At 37.9% G+C, this 20,679-nt stretch overlaps 2 protein-coding genes across 2 annotated transcripts in view; both read right to left on the reverse strand.

Moving 5' to 3' along the window:
• Window positions 1–20,679, reverse strand: part of ICA69 (islet cell autoantigen 1-like protein) — a 93,918-nt gene that overhangs the window by 6,253 nt on the left and 66,986 nt on the right. The window lies entirely within an intron of this gene.
• Window positions 12,184–17,183, reverse strand: LOC142233307 (uncharacterized). Its single transcript, XM_075304188.1, has 2 exons — window positions 16,749–17,183; window positions 12,184–16,683 (listed from the first exon to the last, which is right to left on the reverse strand). Exon 2 carries the CDS (start codon window positions 13,721–13,723, stop codon window positions 12,188–12,190), a length of 1,536 nt encoding a protein of 511 aa, XP_075160303.1. The 5' UTR covers window positions 13,724–16,683; window positions 16,749–17,183; the 3' UTR covers window positions 12,184–12,187.

Raw genomic sequence — 20,679 nt, forward strand, 5'->3', positions numbered from 1 at the left:
GAGCTGCCTTAAAAGTTCTCCTGATGAAAGGAGACATAGATATAGTTCTTATTCAAGAACCATACATATATAAGAACAAGATCTGTAAATTAAGCACTCCGGGTTTCAAACTTTTGCATAATACCGGTAACGATATAAATCGAGCATGTATAATTGCTAAAAACGAACTAAACTTGTTTCTGCTTCCTTCATTGAGCAATGCAGACACTGTCGTAGCCAGTCTAGAGATATCCAAATCAAATATTGGGTAACTTTGGTCTATATGGGACATGATAGAGAGATGCCACCATGTGCAGTTAAGACCTTAGTTGAGGAGTCACCAAAAACAAAGACAAAACTCATTATGGGATGCGATGCAAATGCACATCATAGTATTTGGGGAAGTAGTGATACCAATGCAAGGGTCGCTAATAGAGTTTATTTTGCGTACTAACCTGGTAGTTTGCAATAAGGGAGATGCACCAACCTTCGTCACCAGAAACAGGCAAGAGGTTTTGGACGTCACGTTGACCTCTCCGGAACTGAATGATAAGATATCTGAGTGGCAAGTTTTGAGGGAACATAGCTTCTGAGATCATCGCTACATCAGTTTCAGATTGGCTGTTCGTACTTCAAAGACCATATCTCCGCCAAATGTTAGGAAAGCTGATTGGAATAGGTATAGGGAATCGTTCAATTTGATGATACCGGAAATGCCGGAGACAAATATGAGCACTGTGCAAGATATCGAACACGCAGTGGAGCGGATTACTAAGGCCTTCAACATTTCACTAAAAGCTGCTTGCCCTAGAGGAAAGCCAAGGGGAAAAAATCGGCCGCCATGGTGGACTACGGAGTTAAGTAATATGAGGAAATCCTGCAGGAAGCTGTTTAACAAAGCAAAGTCCACAAGAGCTCCGCAGGATTGGGACACTTACAAGATGAATCTGAGAGCATATAAACGAGAACTGAGAAGGTCGCAACAAAACTCTTGGGATGATTACTGTAGCAGTATTGAGAATACGCCAGAGGCTTCCAGACTACGGAAGGTACTAGCATCCACTAACACCGCTCCAGGTTTCATTAAAACATGGGAGGGAAATTGGACAACGTCCAATGAGGAGACGTTGGAGGTACTTTTGGACACACACTTCCCTGGAAATCAGACGGTTGAACCATGTTCTGGCGGTATAACAGAGGCTCAGCGGTCATTTCCTATCGAGGAAATTGTGTCGGAATCTAGAATAAAATGGGCTTTAAATAGCTTTGGACCATTCAAATCCCCCGGACCTGATGGAATTACTCCGGCGGAATTACAAGCAGTGACTGAAAGAATTATCCCATGGTTGACGGTGATATATAAACGATGTGTAAACTTAGCATATATTCCAGAAAAGTGGAGGGAAACAAAAGTCGTATTCATACCTAAAGCGGGAAAAGCTTCTCAAGCTTATCCTCATTCCTACTTAAGACCCTGGAGAGGATGATAGACATGTATCTTAGAACTAGCGTGGATTCAAGTTTGCTCTCGAAATGACAGCATGCATACTCGAAGGGCAGGTCTACCTAGACCGCATAGCATGAACTAGTCAGCTTTATCGAAAGCTCACTATATGCCAAAGAATACACAATCGTGGTGTTTCTAGACATCGAAGGGGCGTTCAATAATGTCCATCCGAGCTCGATATTATATGGACTGACAACTCTTGAATGTTGATCCAGGTATACTTAGGCTGTTAGACGAACTTCTAATAAAGAGACGTATTTCAGCTACGACAAGCAAACATACAAAGGTATGTGAACAGAGGCACCCCCCAAGGAAGAGTTCTATCACCTCTTCTTTGAAATGTTGCTATAAACAACCTTCTGGTTTCCCTAGAAAAAGAAAGGATAAAAGTGGTGGCATACGCAGATGATGTGGCGCTAGCAGTCAGGGGAAAATTCTCATCCATAGTCAGATATATTATACAGAGAGCTCTCCGGGTGACTGAGAAATGGGCGAAAGATAATGGTTTTAGGGTAAATCCAGCAAAGACTGAACTAGTCATGTACTGCAAAGATCGCAAAACTCCCACGGTTAGGCCCATTTCCTTAGGGGGTATTGAAATTCCCTTTGGTGAGTGTGCAAAATACTTTGGTGTTCTTTTGGACAGGAAGCTGAATTTTAGCCTTAATATTGAAGAAAGGGCGAGAAAAGCCACGGTAGCTTTGCACTCGTGCAAAAAGGCAATAGGGAAAAAGTGGGGACTAAAACCAAAAATTGTGCATTGGCTATAAACGGCAGTGGTTAGACCCAGGGATCCGGAGCGTGGAGCGGAGCGGAGCAAGCCCTTTTTTAGCCGGAGCGGGAGCGGAGCGGTTTCCAAATGAAAAACCGCTCCGCTCCGAATAAAATATTACTTGAATGAAATGTGTAACTTTGAAATTACACTGTGTAGGTAATTTCAAATTTAGCTAGAACTTAGCGTAGTGTGAGCAAACGTTTAAAATGTACGATATGTATTTTTGTACGTACGTACATTGGGGAAAACACAACGTGTTTTTTTAGTAATTGTTTTCAAAAACGGCAAATGTCAAAATATATCTCTAGTATGTGTTGTAAAAGTAACAGCAGTACTTTCGATCAATTTCATCCCGTATTACTACAAAGATGTTTGTAATGAACGTCAAATAAATGCAATTAAACGATCTTATTTATATTTAATTTTTTAGTTTTCTACACTGAAAAAAATATTGTCGTGAAGTCAAAGATTCCATGTCCTTAGAATAAGAATGCAAATTTTGCTTAACATGGAAGACGCATTTCTCTAAAATAAAGTTTTTTTCTTGTCCAAAAGGCAATAAACTTTTGAATGAAGTTGTAATGTCCTTATAATTAAGTGATTTTACTTAAAAATGTGTATCATAACATGAAAGATACAATTTTTGAGGTAAGGTCAACGTGACTTTAATAATTAAGAAAAATTCTTTAAAATTAATAAAATTGTCTTTAAATTTGTTTCCTTTTTGCATCTTGCCTACAAAGAAAAAAATCGTTAAAAAATAAGACATGTTTTTCAACACTTTATTTTAAAGACGCATTTTACTTGAAACATAGCATAATTTCTACTGGAAGTCGAGTCTTAATATGAAAAAAAAAATAACTCGTTAACTCATTTTTAAAGGATTTTGATAACAACTGACGAAAAAAAATCTAAAAAAATTAACATTTGCTTCCTAGAAGCAAGTACATAACCCCAAAATTTAAAAGAGAATTACGTCTTTAAAGTATCCTTACTTGTATTCTCCGCTTCTTTGGCTCGGAATTAATACCCAAACTGTTAAAATAAAGACAAAATCTTTGGAACCGGGCATGCTTTATTTCAGTGTAAGGACATTCATATTTGCTTTACTATTGTACTATATCCTAGCATTCTCTTATTTCTGATATTAGTTCTCGAAAATTTAATTAAAATTATGGATAGTTTCAATTTTGGTTGAAAAATGTGCGCATATACATTTATTATACAATAAAGGGGAAAAAGCGAAATTAGGTAACACTAGATCTGAGTAAGAATATTCGTAGGTATACCACGGACTGATGTCGATGGAGGTTGTTGCAAACATAAACATACACACACACACACATTACAAATATAACAAAACCTCTTCTCTACGTCTGTTGCAAAACAAAAAAAAACTTTCGGAGAGTAGTTACTTCTACTCTGTGTATAGACTTTCAATTCCAATCAGCGTTGCCGTTTTGGTCCGATCGGACCAAAATTGGTCCAAAAGATTTCTAATTTTTAAATTTGGTCCGATGGTCAGACCAAACAGAATTTGGTCCATTTTCATAAATTTGGTTTCTATCACATATTAAATAGTAGATGGTGCGCCGCAAAGAATATTGTCGGGAGGCCAAATATTTCACCTGCTTAAAATACGAATTTTGCTTAGAAGACGTATTTCTCTGAAAAAAGTTTTTCCTTGTCTAAAAGTCTCTAAACTTTTCAATGAAGTCTGTTTATCCTTATAGCTAAGTGATTCGACATAAAAATGTGTATCCTAACATGAATGCAAATTTCGTTTTAATGAAGTCAAAATGGATTTAATATTTCTGAAAAAATCTTCAAAATTAATAAAATGTTTTAACACATTGTTTTAAAGTCATTATACCCTAAACCTCATAGTGGTTAGGGTATAATGAGTTTGATCTGCCAAAAAATGTGCCTACAAGAAATATTGATTTTAGACCCCATAAAATATATACCGATCGACTCAGAATCACCTCCTGAGTCGATCTAGCGCTTGGTGTCCGTCCGTCCATCCGTCCGTCTATCCATGTATTTGTTGTTCACAGGATTTCGGTCGCAATTATTAACCGATTTTGATGAAATTTGGTACAGGGAGTTTTTTGGGCACAAGGACGAACGTTATTGAATTTGGAAGAAATCGGATCAAATTTAGATATAGCTCCCATATATATGTGTTGCCCGATTTTGACAAATGGGGTCACGTTGCACTTTTTTACTAACCGATCGTCGTCAAATTTAGCACAAAATAATCTTCTGTATCACCCTTTAAGTCTGAAAATTTCATCGAAATCGGTTCAGATTTAGATATAGGTCCCATATATATGTATCGCCCGATTTTGCCAAATTAGGTCATAAAACCCTTATTTATCAACCGATCTTACTCAAAGTTGGCGAAATGTAATCTTCTATAGCACTAACTATATGTGCGAAAAATCATCGAAATCGGTTCAGATTTAGCTATAGCTCCCATATATGTACCGCCCGATTTTTCTAAATAAAATAAAACTCAATTGAACAAATAATACAATGTTTGTACTATAATTTTCTCGAAGAAGAGCGGAGCGAATTTTTTGTCTCGGAGCGGAGCGTGGAGCGGAGCGTTTTTTTTTCTCCGGAGCGGGAGCGGAGCGGAGCGAAAAAACTGGACCGCTCCGGATCCCTGGTTAGACCTACAATGCTATATGGTGTTGTAGTCTGGTGGCCGGCACTTCAGAAACCGACTGGTTTAGATAAAGTTCAGCGTAGGGCGTGCTTATGTATCTCAGGCGCATTTAGTAAGACAGAAACAGACTCCCTTAATGTCATGCTGCATCTATTGCCTTTAGACATTTTGGCCAAACAGTCAGCTGCAACAACGACTGTGCGGTTGCGCGAGATATCGCTGTGGTCGGAACAAATGTACGTTCACAGTTCGGTTCTCAAAGTAATGCCAGATGTGCCTAACGTAGTGGATTACACCCTGGCAAAACCACTTTTCGACAAAAAGTTTGAAACTCTAATCCCCAACAGTGAGGCGTGGTGTACACAGACCCCGGGGAATAAAAGATATATAGATTTCTATACTGATGGCTCCAAATTGAATGGACAAGTGGGGTTCGGAGTATATTCTAAAGATCTGGAAATTCGAATAGCGAAAAGATTACCTAATCACTGTGGTGTTTTTCAGGCTGGAATATTGGCAATAAGAGAGGTGGTGAATTGGCTGAGAAGTAATGTTCCAACAAATATTGACATTAATATATACTCAGACAGTCAACCTGCAACCTGGACCCTGTGTTTCATAACTCGAAAACGGCCATAGACTGCCGCAAATCTCTCAACGAGAAGGCTGAGCAGTACAATACTCACCTAATATGGGTGCCTGGCCATAGGAACATACCGGGGAACTGCGAAGCAGATGTGTTAGCAAGGCTAGGAACTACCTTAAATATTCCAGGGGAACTAGAATCTGTTGATATGCCTCTGGCCACCTGCAAGCTCTTACTGCGTGAGAAGGCTGTTATGATGGTCAATATTCGATGGGAGAATTGCAAGGGTTGTAACGACACCAAGCACATATGGCCCCATTTAAACTTAAACCGCACACTAGATATGCTAGTGTTCTCAAGGCGTCAGATAGCACTCCTGATATCTGCTATAACGGGTCGCTGTCTGATAGGCGAATTTGCAAAAACTATAGGTGCGAAGTAAAATGCCTATTGTATAAGCTGTCATGATGTGGAGGAAAAGGAATCAATTAAACACCTCTTGTGTGAGTGTCCTGCTTTTTGTGTAAGGCGTAAGCGAATTTTAGGAGAATATAGCTTTAGATTACTGGCGGACCTGGAAAACGTTAACTTAAGCAGTTTTAATGTTTTTGGAGCAATCTGGTTGGTTCAACAAAAGCAAATAATAGAGAAGGTTCAGTGGTTAAGACTTTTAGTTCAATGTGGTAGCACAATGGACTGAATATTCTAAGTGAGCCTGAAAATTTAATCGGGCTGCCACTTTAACCTAACCTAAATTAACCTACCTTTCTTGGTTACTCATTGTACTTGAATTCAAAGTTTATATGCAAGCAAATCTCGTAAAGATTTAATACGCTGTTACGCACTGGATACATTGGCTCAGCCAAAAATCGCATTAAAAACAAAATTTTTCTAGAACTACATCCTGTGAGTCAATTTGGCATGGCAAGCTGAAAAAATCTCCCGACCAGCTCAGGTGGTATAGATGGTTCTTGACCCGGAGCTCTAAGTGCGTAGCATATAAAGAAATATCCATGCCGTCTAAATATATATATTTCCAAAAAAAAAATCCGATCATGTTGTTTGGTTGTACAATAATTATCCCACTTATTACATTGTGTGATATGGCTAGGTGGTGTGCCATATTGAGGTACATCTAACCCTCCCTTAACGCCTATGACAGCCAAGTACCTAATTTTAAAAGCTGTCCCTATTATGACCACACTACAAACTCACATGACTATTACACTCAGCATCCCTCAAAAGAAAAAAGGTTTTAGAATTTCATTGTAGACTTACAAAAATTCGTTTTGATATATTTCGGAAAATAATAAGTACATGGTTAAATTCTTACGTATAGATAGGATAATTATGAATATGGAATAAATCTATGTCGTAAATGTTTGAGATCGATTTTGAATCAAATAAAACCTCTAAATGCTTTAATACGCCTTTAAACAATTTTAAATAATTATACAAAAGTTCTGAAGAGAGCATGAATTTAATTATAATACTATTTTTGGTTTAATATACTCAGTACATAACTATATACTTATTTAAATAATTCAAATAGTATAATAGTTAGGTAATTCCAAATAGTATAATTGAAAATTTCTGAAATAACCTTAGAATATTGTGAAAATGCTTAAGCAGTAATATGAGTAGTCGAAACGTATATAATTCATGGTATAAAAGTGTAAGAAAAATTACTGTCTGCACTTAACCCATCAAAACAGAGAAATAAAGTCATATGGTTACCCTAATGTTGGGTTTAAGATTATGTCAAACCTGCCTAACGAGCTCGTTGTTGCTGGGACCAAATTCTCTCTACTATTACTCCATAGGGACACATACACATTTCTGTTTAGTTGAGTTAAAGAAAATTTGAGAAAAGAACAACGTTTAGCAATATTAATGCTGTCTCGCGGACAAATCAGAATGTACTTTTCTCTTTATCGACAATAAAATTGTGTAGAGTATGCTGTCTCATATATGCACTCACATACGTATGTTATTCATTTTTTCGTTAAGTTCTCTTTTTTTGTTGGTTAAATTTACTTCAATGTGTACGTATGTATGTGCATGTACGAGAGCGCTAGATTCTAAAATACATAAGTTATGCCTTACTTGTGTAATCAAAATTAAATATATGAATGTTAAGCAAAGCTAGATCATAATACACATGAGTAGTTAGTTTTACTTATGTGTAAACAAAAACAGACGAAATATGTTATATCTAAATGCACCTACATACATGTACGTATATATGCGTGTGCATAATTTCTTAACTAATTTTATGACTTTTCACTGTTTCATGCTTTGGTACTTCATTTATACATCACCCGAGTTGATATAGTTATTTCCAATTTGCAACGGAGGTTGGGACTCCGGACGCTGGGACGTGTGGTAGCCGCAACTATCCACACGATTTAAAAATAAAAAACACAATTTGCGCCAATGGCGACTTAGGGCTGGATTGGTTGATACGATGACTTTGATGACTTTTCCTTGCGTGAATCTACACTATGGTGGTGATCTGCATTCAACCGGAATCGCAAGCAGAAATGTTCACCTCTTCCAGGGCCACTTAAGATTTTGAAATGCCTATACAATGTCGAAGAATTGACCTGTGACATGCGTAGTTAACCTCAAATATCACAAATTTTGTGGAGTCAGCGTGGGAGTCCTCGCTTGAGCGACAACGATCTACGGTTACTTTGCCGGTGTAGACTCTGTTCCTCCGTCTATTGGTGCAACGTGTTTGCAGTTTCCTAAGCGAAATTTGGAAATAATTGTAATGCACGCCTGCAATAAATTTCTGAAAACACTTGCTTACCTACGTGACGTCCCCGAAGGGGAAAGTAGATTTTAAAACAAAATAAGCTCAACTCAGGCTGTGATGTCGAACAGATTATATTGCTAAATATCGGCACTTTCTTAAAATAATTCACTTATAAGCAGGTTTGTCAAAAAAAAAAAAAGATTACTAATATTTTTAAAGCAATACCCGTGAGTTGTAATGTAAATTAAGCACGAGGCAAATGCCTATCTACACCTCACTGAGGACGATTGTATGGCGATTGACGTCGAAAGAAACCCAAAGGTAAAAAAATCAATTTTGCGCCAAGCTTTCTCGGAATTTTCTAGATTGCTTTCGGTATCGTGTGTCCTTGTATGTGTAGACATGAGCAAGTTGCCATATCTAAGAAGTTATCAAATGCGTTTGCGAATTAATATGTCTGCGCGATACGATGCGTGGGATCTTTACGTTTTTATGAAACACAATGAAAGCGATCCGTTACAAACCTGCTCCGTATCGAGGTCCTCGACTGAAGAACGGACAGGCAGGATAGCTCAGGTGGGGCTCGACCCTCGAAGCCGGGCAAAAGGTGTGATTTGCCTAAACATCTTAGCGTGTGGCTCGACCCACGAAGCCGGGCCAATTAACGAATGCCGATCAACATTATGGGCGAAGATCCGACGCGTGATACTTTCCGACATAATTTCCACGCATATCCTCTATATCATAGAGATTATTGCCTTTTTTGTTCCGAATTCTGCACTTGATAAATTTTGGGTTGAATTTTGCGTTGATCGCTTTTTTAAAATCGCTCTGTGAGCGATTTTTCCTAAATACCTCTTGTCCCACTATAAATGACACGGGTCTTGATCTGGTATTGTAGGTTTTTTCTGACTTTCGGTGTGCCATTTCCAAATTACGAGATATCTTCTCGCGAATATTCTGAAGCCTGTCAGTATGCTCTACAACAGTATCGTCTGTCAAGATGTTAAGTTTGTCGAGTATGTCATAAGTTGTGGCATGCAAAATCATGTTCTGCCCGAAGGCGGCGTAGTAGGGAGAACAATGAATTGCGGAGTGAAAATCGCTTCGCAATATCGTAAGTATATTTGTCAAATCTCTATCCCAGTTGGTATGATCTGCGTCATCCTTCAAATAATATCTTATCTTTGAGACAATTTCACGGTTCACCCTTTCGGAGCAGTTGGCTTGGGGAGAATAAAATCCCGTGGTGATATGGGAGATCCCATAAACGAGGAAAAACTCCTCAATCTCCTTCGAAACAAATTGTTTGGCGTTGTCCGTATGGACAAACTGGGGAACCCCAAAAGTGGAGAAAATTTCATTCCGCAAGAAATCAATTACGCTTACAGAAGTAGCTGCCCGAAGCGGTTTCAGAAAAACAAATTTGGTCATATGGTCGACAACGATAAGTAATTGCGTATTCTTTGACTTACTTAATGGGTATGGGCCCAAAAAGTCGCAGTATAATCTTTGAAATGGTCTTACTGTGCGAAACTGATTACCCATGGGTGGGCGTGACATTTGATTCTGAGGCTTAATGGTTTTACAATCATCGCAGCTCTTAATGTAATTCCTAACATCGTTCGCCATCATGGGCCAAAAATATTTTTGTCTTATTCGACACAATGTCTTATGGCAACCGCCATGGCAACCAATTGCATGATACTTTGCAATCACCTCATCCACAAGAGATCTAGGTAACCATATTTTCCATAGCTCGTCTTCATTATCGATACCATTACGAAATTTGACTCTTTTATAAACAATATCATTAACAACACTCAAATCAGGTAAAGCCTCATTATTCCGTTTGACCCTATTTATCAAATCAATGTATTCAGGTTCACTAAAAGCGTTTGAGGAAAGATCAACTTCAGGTAAGGCAGGGGTCACTTGCAACTCGTCAACATCGAATCTAGAAAGAGCATCCGGTACTACGTTCAATGAACCCTTTCTGTGCTCCATGACGAAGTCATAGGCTTGGAGTTTTAGACTCCATCGAGCCAGTCTTCCGGAAAGACCCTTAAGGCTCATTAGCCAGCGTAGGCTGGAGTGGTCCGTGACTATCGTGAAGGGAACCCCGTCCACGTATTGCCGAAAACGCTCTACACTTACAATCGCTGCAAGGCACTCTAGCTCAGTTACCGTATAATTGCGCTGGGCCTTGTTGAGCTTCTGTGAAACGTAAGCTATTGGGCGTTCCCTTCCCGAGTCGTCTAACTGATACAGAACGCCACCTACCCCAACGCGCGATGCGTCACACTGAATCACGAATGGCCGTTCAAAATCTGGTTCCGCAAGAACCGGTGCACGCGACAGTGCATCTTTTAAAGCAGAAAAGGATTCTACGGCTTCATTAGACAACTTAAAAGGTTTGTTCGACTTGCTGAGACAATCGGTAAGAGGGCCAGATAAATTGGAAAAGTTAGGTATAAAAGTCCTGTACCAGTTGGCCATGCCAACAAAACGCCTAACTTGCCTAGGGGTCTTCGGTGTGGGAAATTGTACAATGGCGGCAACTTTCTCAGGATTAACCCGTAGTGTACCCCCCCCTATAATGTATCCCAAATAGGGTATTTCCTTCTGGCAAAAGCGGCTTTTGCCGACATTAATGGTGAGTCCGGCGGACTTGAGGCATTGGGCAACCTCCTCGAGAAGTTTTATGTGGCTATCGAAATCATGGCTGCAAACGAGTAAATCGTCCAGATAAATGAAAACAGAGTCTCTTAGTCGTGAAGGAATGGCCTTATCCATCAAACGACTCATGGTCTGGGGACCATTGCAGACCCCGAAAGGCATGACTCTGTATTGGTATAGGGGTCTGCCTGGTACGGCAAAAGCCGTCTTTTCTTTTGAGTCATCTGACAGTTTTATCTGGAAAAAGGCATCCTTCAGATCAATGCCCGTGATGAAATGGGTGTCTTTCAGTCGGCTTAAGAGTCCGTTGATGTGGGGCAACGGATAAGAATCTTTCTTGGTCAAGGCATTAATCTTACGGCAGTCCAGGCACAGCCTAATCTTTCCGGGTTTGCGAATGGTGACTATTGGGCTGCACCACGGGGAGTTGGATTCCTCTATGACTCCTAGAGCCAGCAAACGATCCAATTCCTCGTATACCTCTGCCTGTCTGGGTGGAGACAGTGGGTAGTGTCGTGATTTCACTGGAGTAGAGACTCCAGTATCGATTCGGTGTTCAATTAGTTGGGTGCATCCGAGGCCCAACTTTTCGTATGAAGGAAATTTCGAAACAGTCATATCCAAACGGAGTTTCTCTTCTGGGCTTAGGTTGTGGAAAGGTGTATCAGAAGACGACGTCTTCTCTATACTTGCAACCTGAGGTATAACTTGAGGAGCTATACCATACAGCCTCCAAAAATCTACACCTAAATACCCCTGTTGCGTCAAAGTTGGCACTATATAAAATGTCACAACTCTCGTTACACCCCTGAATGCTACAGGCAAAGAACAATATCCTACTATCACATTTTCCGAACCATCTGCAGTTGACACCTTGCTCTTGAAATTCTTAAGTTCGACATTATTTTCGTTGACAAAATCCAGGCTACCTTTCCCCAAGACCGAGACATTGGCACCCGAATCTAAAAGACACATAAACTCATGATCGTATATTTTAATTTTGGCATATGGCCTACCATCATCCGCATTGGACAAATGTGTCGATTCGATAGCTTTCCTAAAATATAGCCTTTTCTTATAACGAGCCCTACATTTCAATATCCGCGATGAAGGTCTGTATTTCTCCGCAAACTGGTCATTAAATTCATCTCTGGTCAATTGTGTCGGAATTGGAGGAAAACCTTCCTGTGGAAGACCTTCCTCTGTCCTCGAGTGCGACTCGGGGTTTAATTTGAGGAACGAGAGTCCCCGGTGGCCATCTCGCTCCTGCGAAGGTTTCCCTTGTGAGCATTGCTACACTGAAGTGTAGTAACATTTCTCTCACCGCACTTATAACAAAAAACGTGTCTAACAGTCTCAGGACAATATATAAAACTATGTCCCATGTTGAGGCAATTCCAACATTTTATTCTAGAATAATCATTCTTGTTATTGGGCTTATTAATTTTCAATACCTCAATTTGTGGATCGTTTTCGCCCTCTGATTCGTCAGTTGGATCTTCGAAACGAAGTTCATTAATGTGGCGTTGTCGAGTTGTGATTTGATTGGATGGAGATTTATTCTCTTTAATGATCCTCTCGGCTCTCCTTGCAATTTCACGAAGTTCGTCAACATCTCCAAAATCCAGCCCAAAAAGCATAAGCCTAAGTTCACTGTTAACATTCTCCCTCATAATTTCTATCAGTGTACTATCGGATAATGGACACCTCAATCTCTGATTCATTTGCATAATAGCTGTATGATAATCATCATACGATTCCTTATTATGCTGGCGACGAGTCGAAATGCGAAGCTTTACTTCATTATCACTCTCCAGACTGCCAAATTCCTTGTTCAATGCATTCTTGAGTTGGTCAAAAGTGGATCTGGGATGCTGTCTGATATATCGCCAATACCACGTCTCTGCCTTATTAGTCAAGAAGATTTGAAAATTGTCCATCAAATAATCTACGGAACAATGAGACCTTTTTGATAAAGTGTCAATCTTGAAAATAAAATCGGAAACACTACCTTCCCCGCTAAAAGAAACATTCCAATCCTTAAGTTTTATTGCCTGATGAGGCACGCTACTTGAAGTGCTCATTTGATTGGAAGGAGATCGACCATTATCTATACTTGAGGATGAAAATTGATTATCACGCTGTTGACTGATAGTATCCCTGATAGACCTGATCTCTGCCTGAGTATTCGATAATGATTGCTGTAAGCATAGGACTAAAGAATGCAATGAATTCATATCTGGGTTATCACCAGGTGGTCTGGAAGTTAATGGGGGAGGATCGTTCAAATCACTCTGCCCCTCCATTTGACTGTCGATTCTAAATACAATAGCTTGGTCAACCGAATAAGGTTCTTCAACGCTGTCAGAAACACCCAAATGTGACGTATCAGAAAATGAATCGTTGTCAACAACGGGTACGTCAATAATAGTTTTGGCGGAATCTCCGGAACTGTTCAAAGAAAAATTAAGTAGAGACCCTTTCAGTGCCTCTATGGATGATGAAAAATCTAATTTGTTGCCACGAGGAGTAACACCTCTACCTCTTCCTCGCGTAATCGAAATATTCAAGTCAGATGATGTAACCGAACGTTCTGTCACTTTGATAGGTTTACCTCTACCGATAATACTGCTCGAAGAAACTGCAGAAGATAAACTCTCTGTATCTCCTTTCTTAATTAGATCTGCAGTAGTAGAATTACGTTGGTCTTGTTTTGCAACTGGTGGGTATGAAATAGATCGTGTTTTGGAACGGGTTTCCATTCCTCAAAATAACCAAAATAGATCTTTCACAATTATGCCATATGTTCCAAAGTCCATAAGCAAAATGTATAAGAGTTCAAAATAAACGCACAGCAATTAAAACCAATAAGAGTACACAGGAGAAGCGGTATTATTTTTTTCTTAATTTCGATCTCCGAAATAACAGCATTAAACACCAATGTCAATAAAAGGATTGTATTGATTCTTTCGTATTCGTGATTGACCCATACATTAAAACAAAATATCGAATCAATTAGATTTCCAATTCTGGATGTTGTAATTCAAATACTTTTAAAATCTTTAGCAAATCTATTTTTCCTGTGTAAATTCGCAGAAAAAAAAAAACAAAAATAATAAAAATAAAAAAAAGAAAAAAAAAACAATAAAATCATGTGTTCCTAGAGGGATGCTAAGCATTATAGTCAAAATGAATCTGGGCATGGTCAAAATAACGGAGTGCAAGGTATCAACATACACTGACTTCTCCCTTTTTCACTTGGCAAGTGCAGTCTCTGCTAATTGAGAGATTCCATGCCCTGTCTCAAGCAAATAATATGAAAATGAAATTAATATGAGCAAAGCTGCATTTTATTAATGTTATAAAACATTCTACCTATATCCAAAACAAATTTACACCCCTAATGCACGATTTAAAACAATACGAGCATTGACTTGTGCCAATATGACTGAATATCCCAAGCAATCCTTTGAATTGAACATTTGTTGCAACAACGTTGATCTGCTGGTGGCGATCAGGTTGGACTAAAAAATTTTCAACGCAAAAAGAGTACAAGTTGAAGATGTTAAAATGAATTTGCAGCTTTTAAAATATTTACATGATGCGAAAGCAATAGCCATTGCAATAAATTTCAGTTATAAAACTAAAGAAACTCAAAAAATTAGATCCCATGGTTTTACCTTCGCATATGTGAACATTCGATTATATAGAGGTACAGTACAATAAGTTGAGTTGTGGTGGTCGTTAGAATCGGAATAAGGGCAAGGTTTAAGGACAAACCTTGGCTTTTCGTTGGGCGCCATATATGTTACGCACTGGATACATTGGCTCAGCCAAAAATCGCATTAAAAACAAAATTTTTCTAGAACTACATCCTGTGAGTCAATTTGGCATGGCAAGCTGAAAAAATCTCCCGACCAGCTCAGGTGGTATAGATGGTTCTTGACCCGGAGCTCTAAGTGCGTAGCATATAAAGAAATATCCATGCCGTCTAAATATATATATTTCCAAAAAAAAAAATCCGATCATGTTGTTTGGTTGTACAATAATTATCCCACTTATTACATTGTGTGATATGGCTAGGTGGTGTGCCATATTGAGGTACATCTAACCCTCCCTTAACGCCTATGACAGCCAAGTACCTAATTTTAAAAGCTGTCCCTATTATGACCACACTACAAACTCACATGACTATTACACTCAGCATCCCTCAAAAGAAAAAAGGTTTTAGAATTTCATTGTAGACTTACAAAAATTCGTTTTGATATATTTCGGAAAATAATAAGTACATGGTTAAATTCTTACGTATAGATAGGATAATTATGAATATGGAATAAATCTATGTCGTAAATGTTTGAGATCGATTTTGAATCAAATAAAACCTCTAAATGCTTTAATACGCCTTTAAACAATTTTAAATAATTATACAAAAGTTCTGAAGAGAGCATGAATTTAATTATAATACTATTTTTGGTTTAATATACTCAGTACATAACTATATACTTATTTAAATAATTCAAATAGTATAATAGTTAGGTAATTCCAAATAGTATAATTGAAAATTTCTGAAATAACCTTAGAATATTGTGAAAATGCTTAAGCAGTAATATGAGTAGTCGAAACGTATATAATTCATGGTATAAAAGTGTAAGAAAAATTACTGTCTGCACTTAACCCATCAAAACAGAGAAATAAAGTCATATGGTTACCCTAATGTTGGGTTTAAGATTATGTCAAACCTGCCTAACGAGCTCGTTGTTGCTGGGACCAAATTCTCTCTACTATTACTCCATAGGGACACATACACATTTCTGTTTAGTTGAGTTAAAGAAAATTTGAGAAAAGAACAACGTTTAGCAATATTAATGCTGTCTCGCGGACAAATCAGAATGTACTTTTCTCTTTATCGACAATAAAATTGTGTAGAGTATGCTGTCTCATATATGCACTCACATACGTATGTTATTCATTTTTTCGTTAAGTTCTCTTTTTTTGTTGGTTAAATTTACTTCAATGTGTACGTATGTATGTGCATGTACGAGAGCGCTAGATTCTAAAATACATAAGTTATGCCTTACTTGTGTAATCAAAATTAAATATATGAATGTTAAGCAAAGCTAGATCATAATACACATGAGTAGTTAGTTTTACTTATGTGTAAACAAAAACAGACGAAATATGTTATATCTAAATGCACCTACATACATGTACGTATATATGCGTGTGCATAATTTCTTAACTAATTTTATGACTTTTCACTGTTTCATGCTTTGGTACTTCATTTATACATCACCCGAGTTGATATAGTTATTTCCAATTTGCAACGGAGGTTGGGACTCCGGACGCTGGGACGTGTGGTAGCCGCAACTATCCACACGATTTAAAAATAAAAAACACAATTTGCGCCAATGGCGACTTAGGGCTGGATTGGTTGATACGATGACTTTGATGACTTTTCCTTGCGTGAATCTACACTATGGTGGTGATCTGCATTCAACCGGAATCGCAAGCAGAAATGTTCACCTCTTCCAGGGCCACTTAAGATTTTGAAATGCCTATACAATGTCGAAGAATTGACCTGTGACATGCGTAGTTAACCTCAAATATCACCAATTTTGTGGAGTCAGCGTGGGAGTCCTCGCTTGAGCGACAACGATCTACGGTTACTTTGCCGGTGTAGACTCTGTTCCTCCGTCTATTGGTGCAACGTGTTTGCAGTTTCCTAAGCGAAATTTGGAAATAATTGTAATGCACGCCTGCAATAAATTTCTGAAAACACTTGCTTACCTACGTGACGTCCCCGAAGGGGAAAGTAGATTTTAAAACAAAATAAGCTCAACTCAGGCTGTGATGTCGAACAGATTATATTGCTAAATATCGGCACTTTCTTAAAATAATTCACTTATAAGCAGGTTTGTCAAAAAAAAAAAAAAAGATTACTAATATTTTTAAAGCAATACCCGTGAGTTGTAATGTAAATTAAGCACGAGGCAAATGCCTATCTACACCTCACTGAGGACGATTGTATGGCGATTGACGTCGAAAGAAACCCAAAGGTAAAAAAATCAATTTTGCGCCAAGCTTTCTCGGAATTTTCTAGATTGCTTTCGGTATCGTGTGTCCTTGTATGTGTAGACATGAGCAAGTTGCCATATCTAAGAAGTTATCAAATGCGTTTGCGAATTAATATGTCTGCGCGATACGATGCGTGGGATCTTTACGTTTTTATGAAACACAATGAAAGCGATCCGTTACAACGCCTTTTATTTATAAAATTCCTCGTAAAGGTTCGTTTGATTCCTCGTAAAGGTTCGTAAGGACCATGTACAATCTTATGACAGAGTGCTAGAAATGGTCTGTATTAATTTCGCAGATTGTGAAAGAAAAGCATAAAGTTCCCAACATGGAAAGAAAAGAAAACAATAAATGTTTCGTTTTAGGATTTTGTTGTGAATAAACTTCTTTCACCCTTACCGCTTCGACTTCAGGTTGCTAAGTAAGTAATGTTAAGGAGAAAAAAGTGAAGGAAGCCATCATATTTTAAATTCAGCAATAAAAGGTTGCAACAATAATATTAATTCTCAATGGAAACTATTTATCCATTGGATGAGAGCTCTTGTTCTTGCTGGATGAATAAATAGTTGCCGCCTAATAATATTAAATACATTTTATTTAGAAATTTGTTAAACACAGTTTAACACCTTTAGTTGTTATTGATCATAATTGTTGTACAAAAGATATGTTAGAACAAAACACACAAATAACACAAACCAAATTCTTTAGTCTATTGGCCGGTATGCACCTCTAGCGAAAAATTTCATTCCCATAAGAAATGCATTGCTATTTATGCTAACGAAATTTTCGGTAGCGTTCAATTTCGTAAGTTGATACTCACCTATAATAAAAATAACAGGGTTGTCAAAAGCATATTTTGGCAGCAAACATTTAATTTATTACAATCATTGTGTGCGTAAAAGTTTTAAAAGGTCTGTAAATAATAAACAATTTATTTGAGGAATATTTGGAACATATATTAACAATTTTTAAAAGCGGGTTAAAATTTGTGTACACAGCCCTGTTTTTTTGTTGTAGACTTAAATAAATTTTTGCTACCGAAAATTTCGCTAGAGGTGCATACCGGCCTTATAGCATAATTCAGAAAAATATTTTTATACCCTCCACCATAGGATGGGGGGTATATTAACTTTGTCATTCCGTTTGTAACACATCGAAATATTGCTCTAAGACCCCATAAAGTATATATATTCTGGGTCGTGGTGAAATTCTGAGTCGATCTGAGCATGTCCGTCCGTCCGTCCGTCTGTTGAAATCACGCTAACTTCCGAACGAAACAAGCTATCGACTTGAAACTTGGCACAAGTAGTTGTTATTGATGTAGGTCGGATGGTATTGCAAATGGGCCATATCGGTCCACTTTTACGTATAGCCCCCATATAAACGGACCCCCAAATTTGGCTTGCGAGGCCTCTAAGAGAAGCAAATTTCATCCGATCCGGCTGAAATTTGGTACATGGTGTTAGTATATGGTCTCTAACAACCATGCAAAAATTGGTCCACATCGGTCCATAATTATATATAGCCCCCATATAAACGGACCCCCAAATTTGGTTTGCGAGGCCTCTAAGAGAAGCAAATTTCATCCGATCCAGCTGACATTTGGTACATGGTGTTAGTATATGGTCTCTAACAACCATGCAAAAATTGGTCCACATCGGTCCATAATTATATATAGCCCCCATATAAACCGATCCCCCGATTTGGCTTGCGAGGCCTCTAAGAGAAGCAAATTTCATCCGATCCGGCTGAAATTTGGTACATGGTGTTAGTATATGGTCTCTAACAAGCATGCAAAAATTGGCCCACATCGGTCCATAATCATATATAGCCCCCATATAAACCGATCCCCCGATTTGGCTTGCGAGGCCTCTAAGAGAAGCAAATTTCATCCGATCCGGTTGAAATTTGGTACATGGTGTTAGTATATGGTCTCTAATAACCATGCAAAAATTGGTCCACATCGGTCCATAATTATATATAGCCCCCATATAAACCGATCCCCCGATTTGGCGTGCGAGGCCTCTAATAGAAGCAAATTTCATCCGATTCGGCTGAAATTTGGTACATGGTGGTAGTATATAGCCTCAAACTCCCATGCAAAAATTGGTCGAAATCGGTCCATAATTATATATAGCCCCATATAAACCGATCCCCCGATTTGACCTCCGGAGCCCCTTGGAAGAGCAAAATTCATCCGATTCGGTTGAAATTTGGTACGTGATGTTAGTATATGGTATCCAACAACCATGCAGGAATTGGTTCATGTCAGTCCATAATTATATATAGCACCCATATAAACCGATCCCCAGATTTGACCTCCGGTGCCTTTTGGAGAAGCAAAATTCATCCGATCTGGTTGAAATTTTGTACGTGGTGGTAGTATATGATATTTAACAACCATGCCAAAAGTGGTCCATATCAGTCCACAATTATATATAGCCCCCATATAAACCGATCCCGAGATTTGGTTTTGGAGCCTCTTGGAGGAGCAAATTTCTTCCGAGTCAGTTGAAATTGTCTAGTATATGGCCGTTAACAACCATGCCTAACTAGGTCCATATCGGTCTATAGTTATATATAGCCCTCAGATAAATCGATCCCCAATCACACAAAAATTGGTCCATATCAATAATTGTATATTTCAATTCTGGCTCCCTACGTACCGTGCAAAAGTCCATATCGATTCGTAATTATTTGTAGACTTACTTACACATATTTTTTTTTGTCTAATGTATGGACTAACTCACAATTTAGAAAACGATTTAAGATACCACAACCCAAGTAATTCGATTGTGGATGACAGTCTTTCGTAGAAGTTTCTACGCAATCCATGGTGGAGGGTACATAAGATTCGGCCTGGCCGAACTTACGGCCGTTTATACTTGTTTTTTTTTATAAGAAACGCATATTTTCTTTTCAAATAAAACTAAATAAAATTTTGGTGGCACAATATATACATTTTTTGATTGAAAATTATTGCCAATATCAATTAATAATTTAATAGAATCGATCAAATAGTTGATTGATTTTTGTCGCGAAATTAATTAAAATTTTAATTGATTCAATTAAAACTGTGATTCAATTTTATGTCAAAAACCAATCACTTTTTTAATTGATTCAATCACATAATTAATTGATTCGTGACAATATTCAATTAAATTTTTAATTGAAAATCGTGTTGGTTTAACAGGGGAACAGTGGTTCTGTTGATTAAGAACTGAATATCGTTTTTAAGGTATGATCCAAATGACGATATCTCCAAAACTACTTGAAAAATTGAAAAACAATGTAAGTACGGCTTAAAGAGAACATTGTTTTTCAGTTTCGGATTTTTTTTAATTTAATATGGTGAACCGTTTTCAAGTTATTCCAATATATGGATGAATAATTAGTTGCCACCTAGTAATGATGGAAAGGATTATGGACTTAAGCTAGGCTTGAATAATTAGGAATTCATTTAATAAATGGATATTAAATTCATTTTATTTAAAAATTTGTTAAACACAGTTTAACACCTTTAGTTGTTATTGATCATAATTGCTGTACAAAAGTTATGTTAGAACAAAACACACAAATAACACAAACCAAATTCTTTAGTCTGTAGCATAATTCAGAAAAATAAAATATGTTTATAAGAAAC

The sequence above is a fragment of the Haematobia irritans genome, chromosome 4, assembly GCF_050003625.1.
Source record: "Haematobia irritans isolate KBUSLIRL chromosome 4, ASM5000362v1, whole genome shotgun sequence".
In the NCBI taxonomy this organism is placed as follows: domain Eukaryota; kingdom Metazoa; phylum Arthropoda; class Insecta; order Diptera; family Muscidae; genus Haematobia; species Haematobia irritans.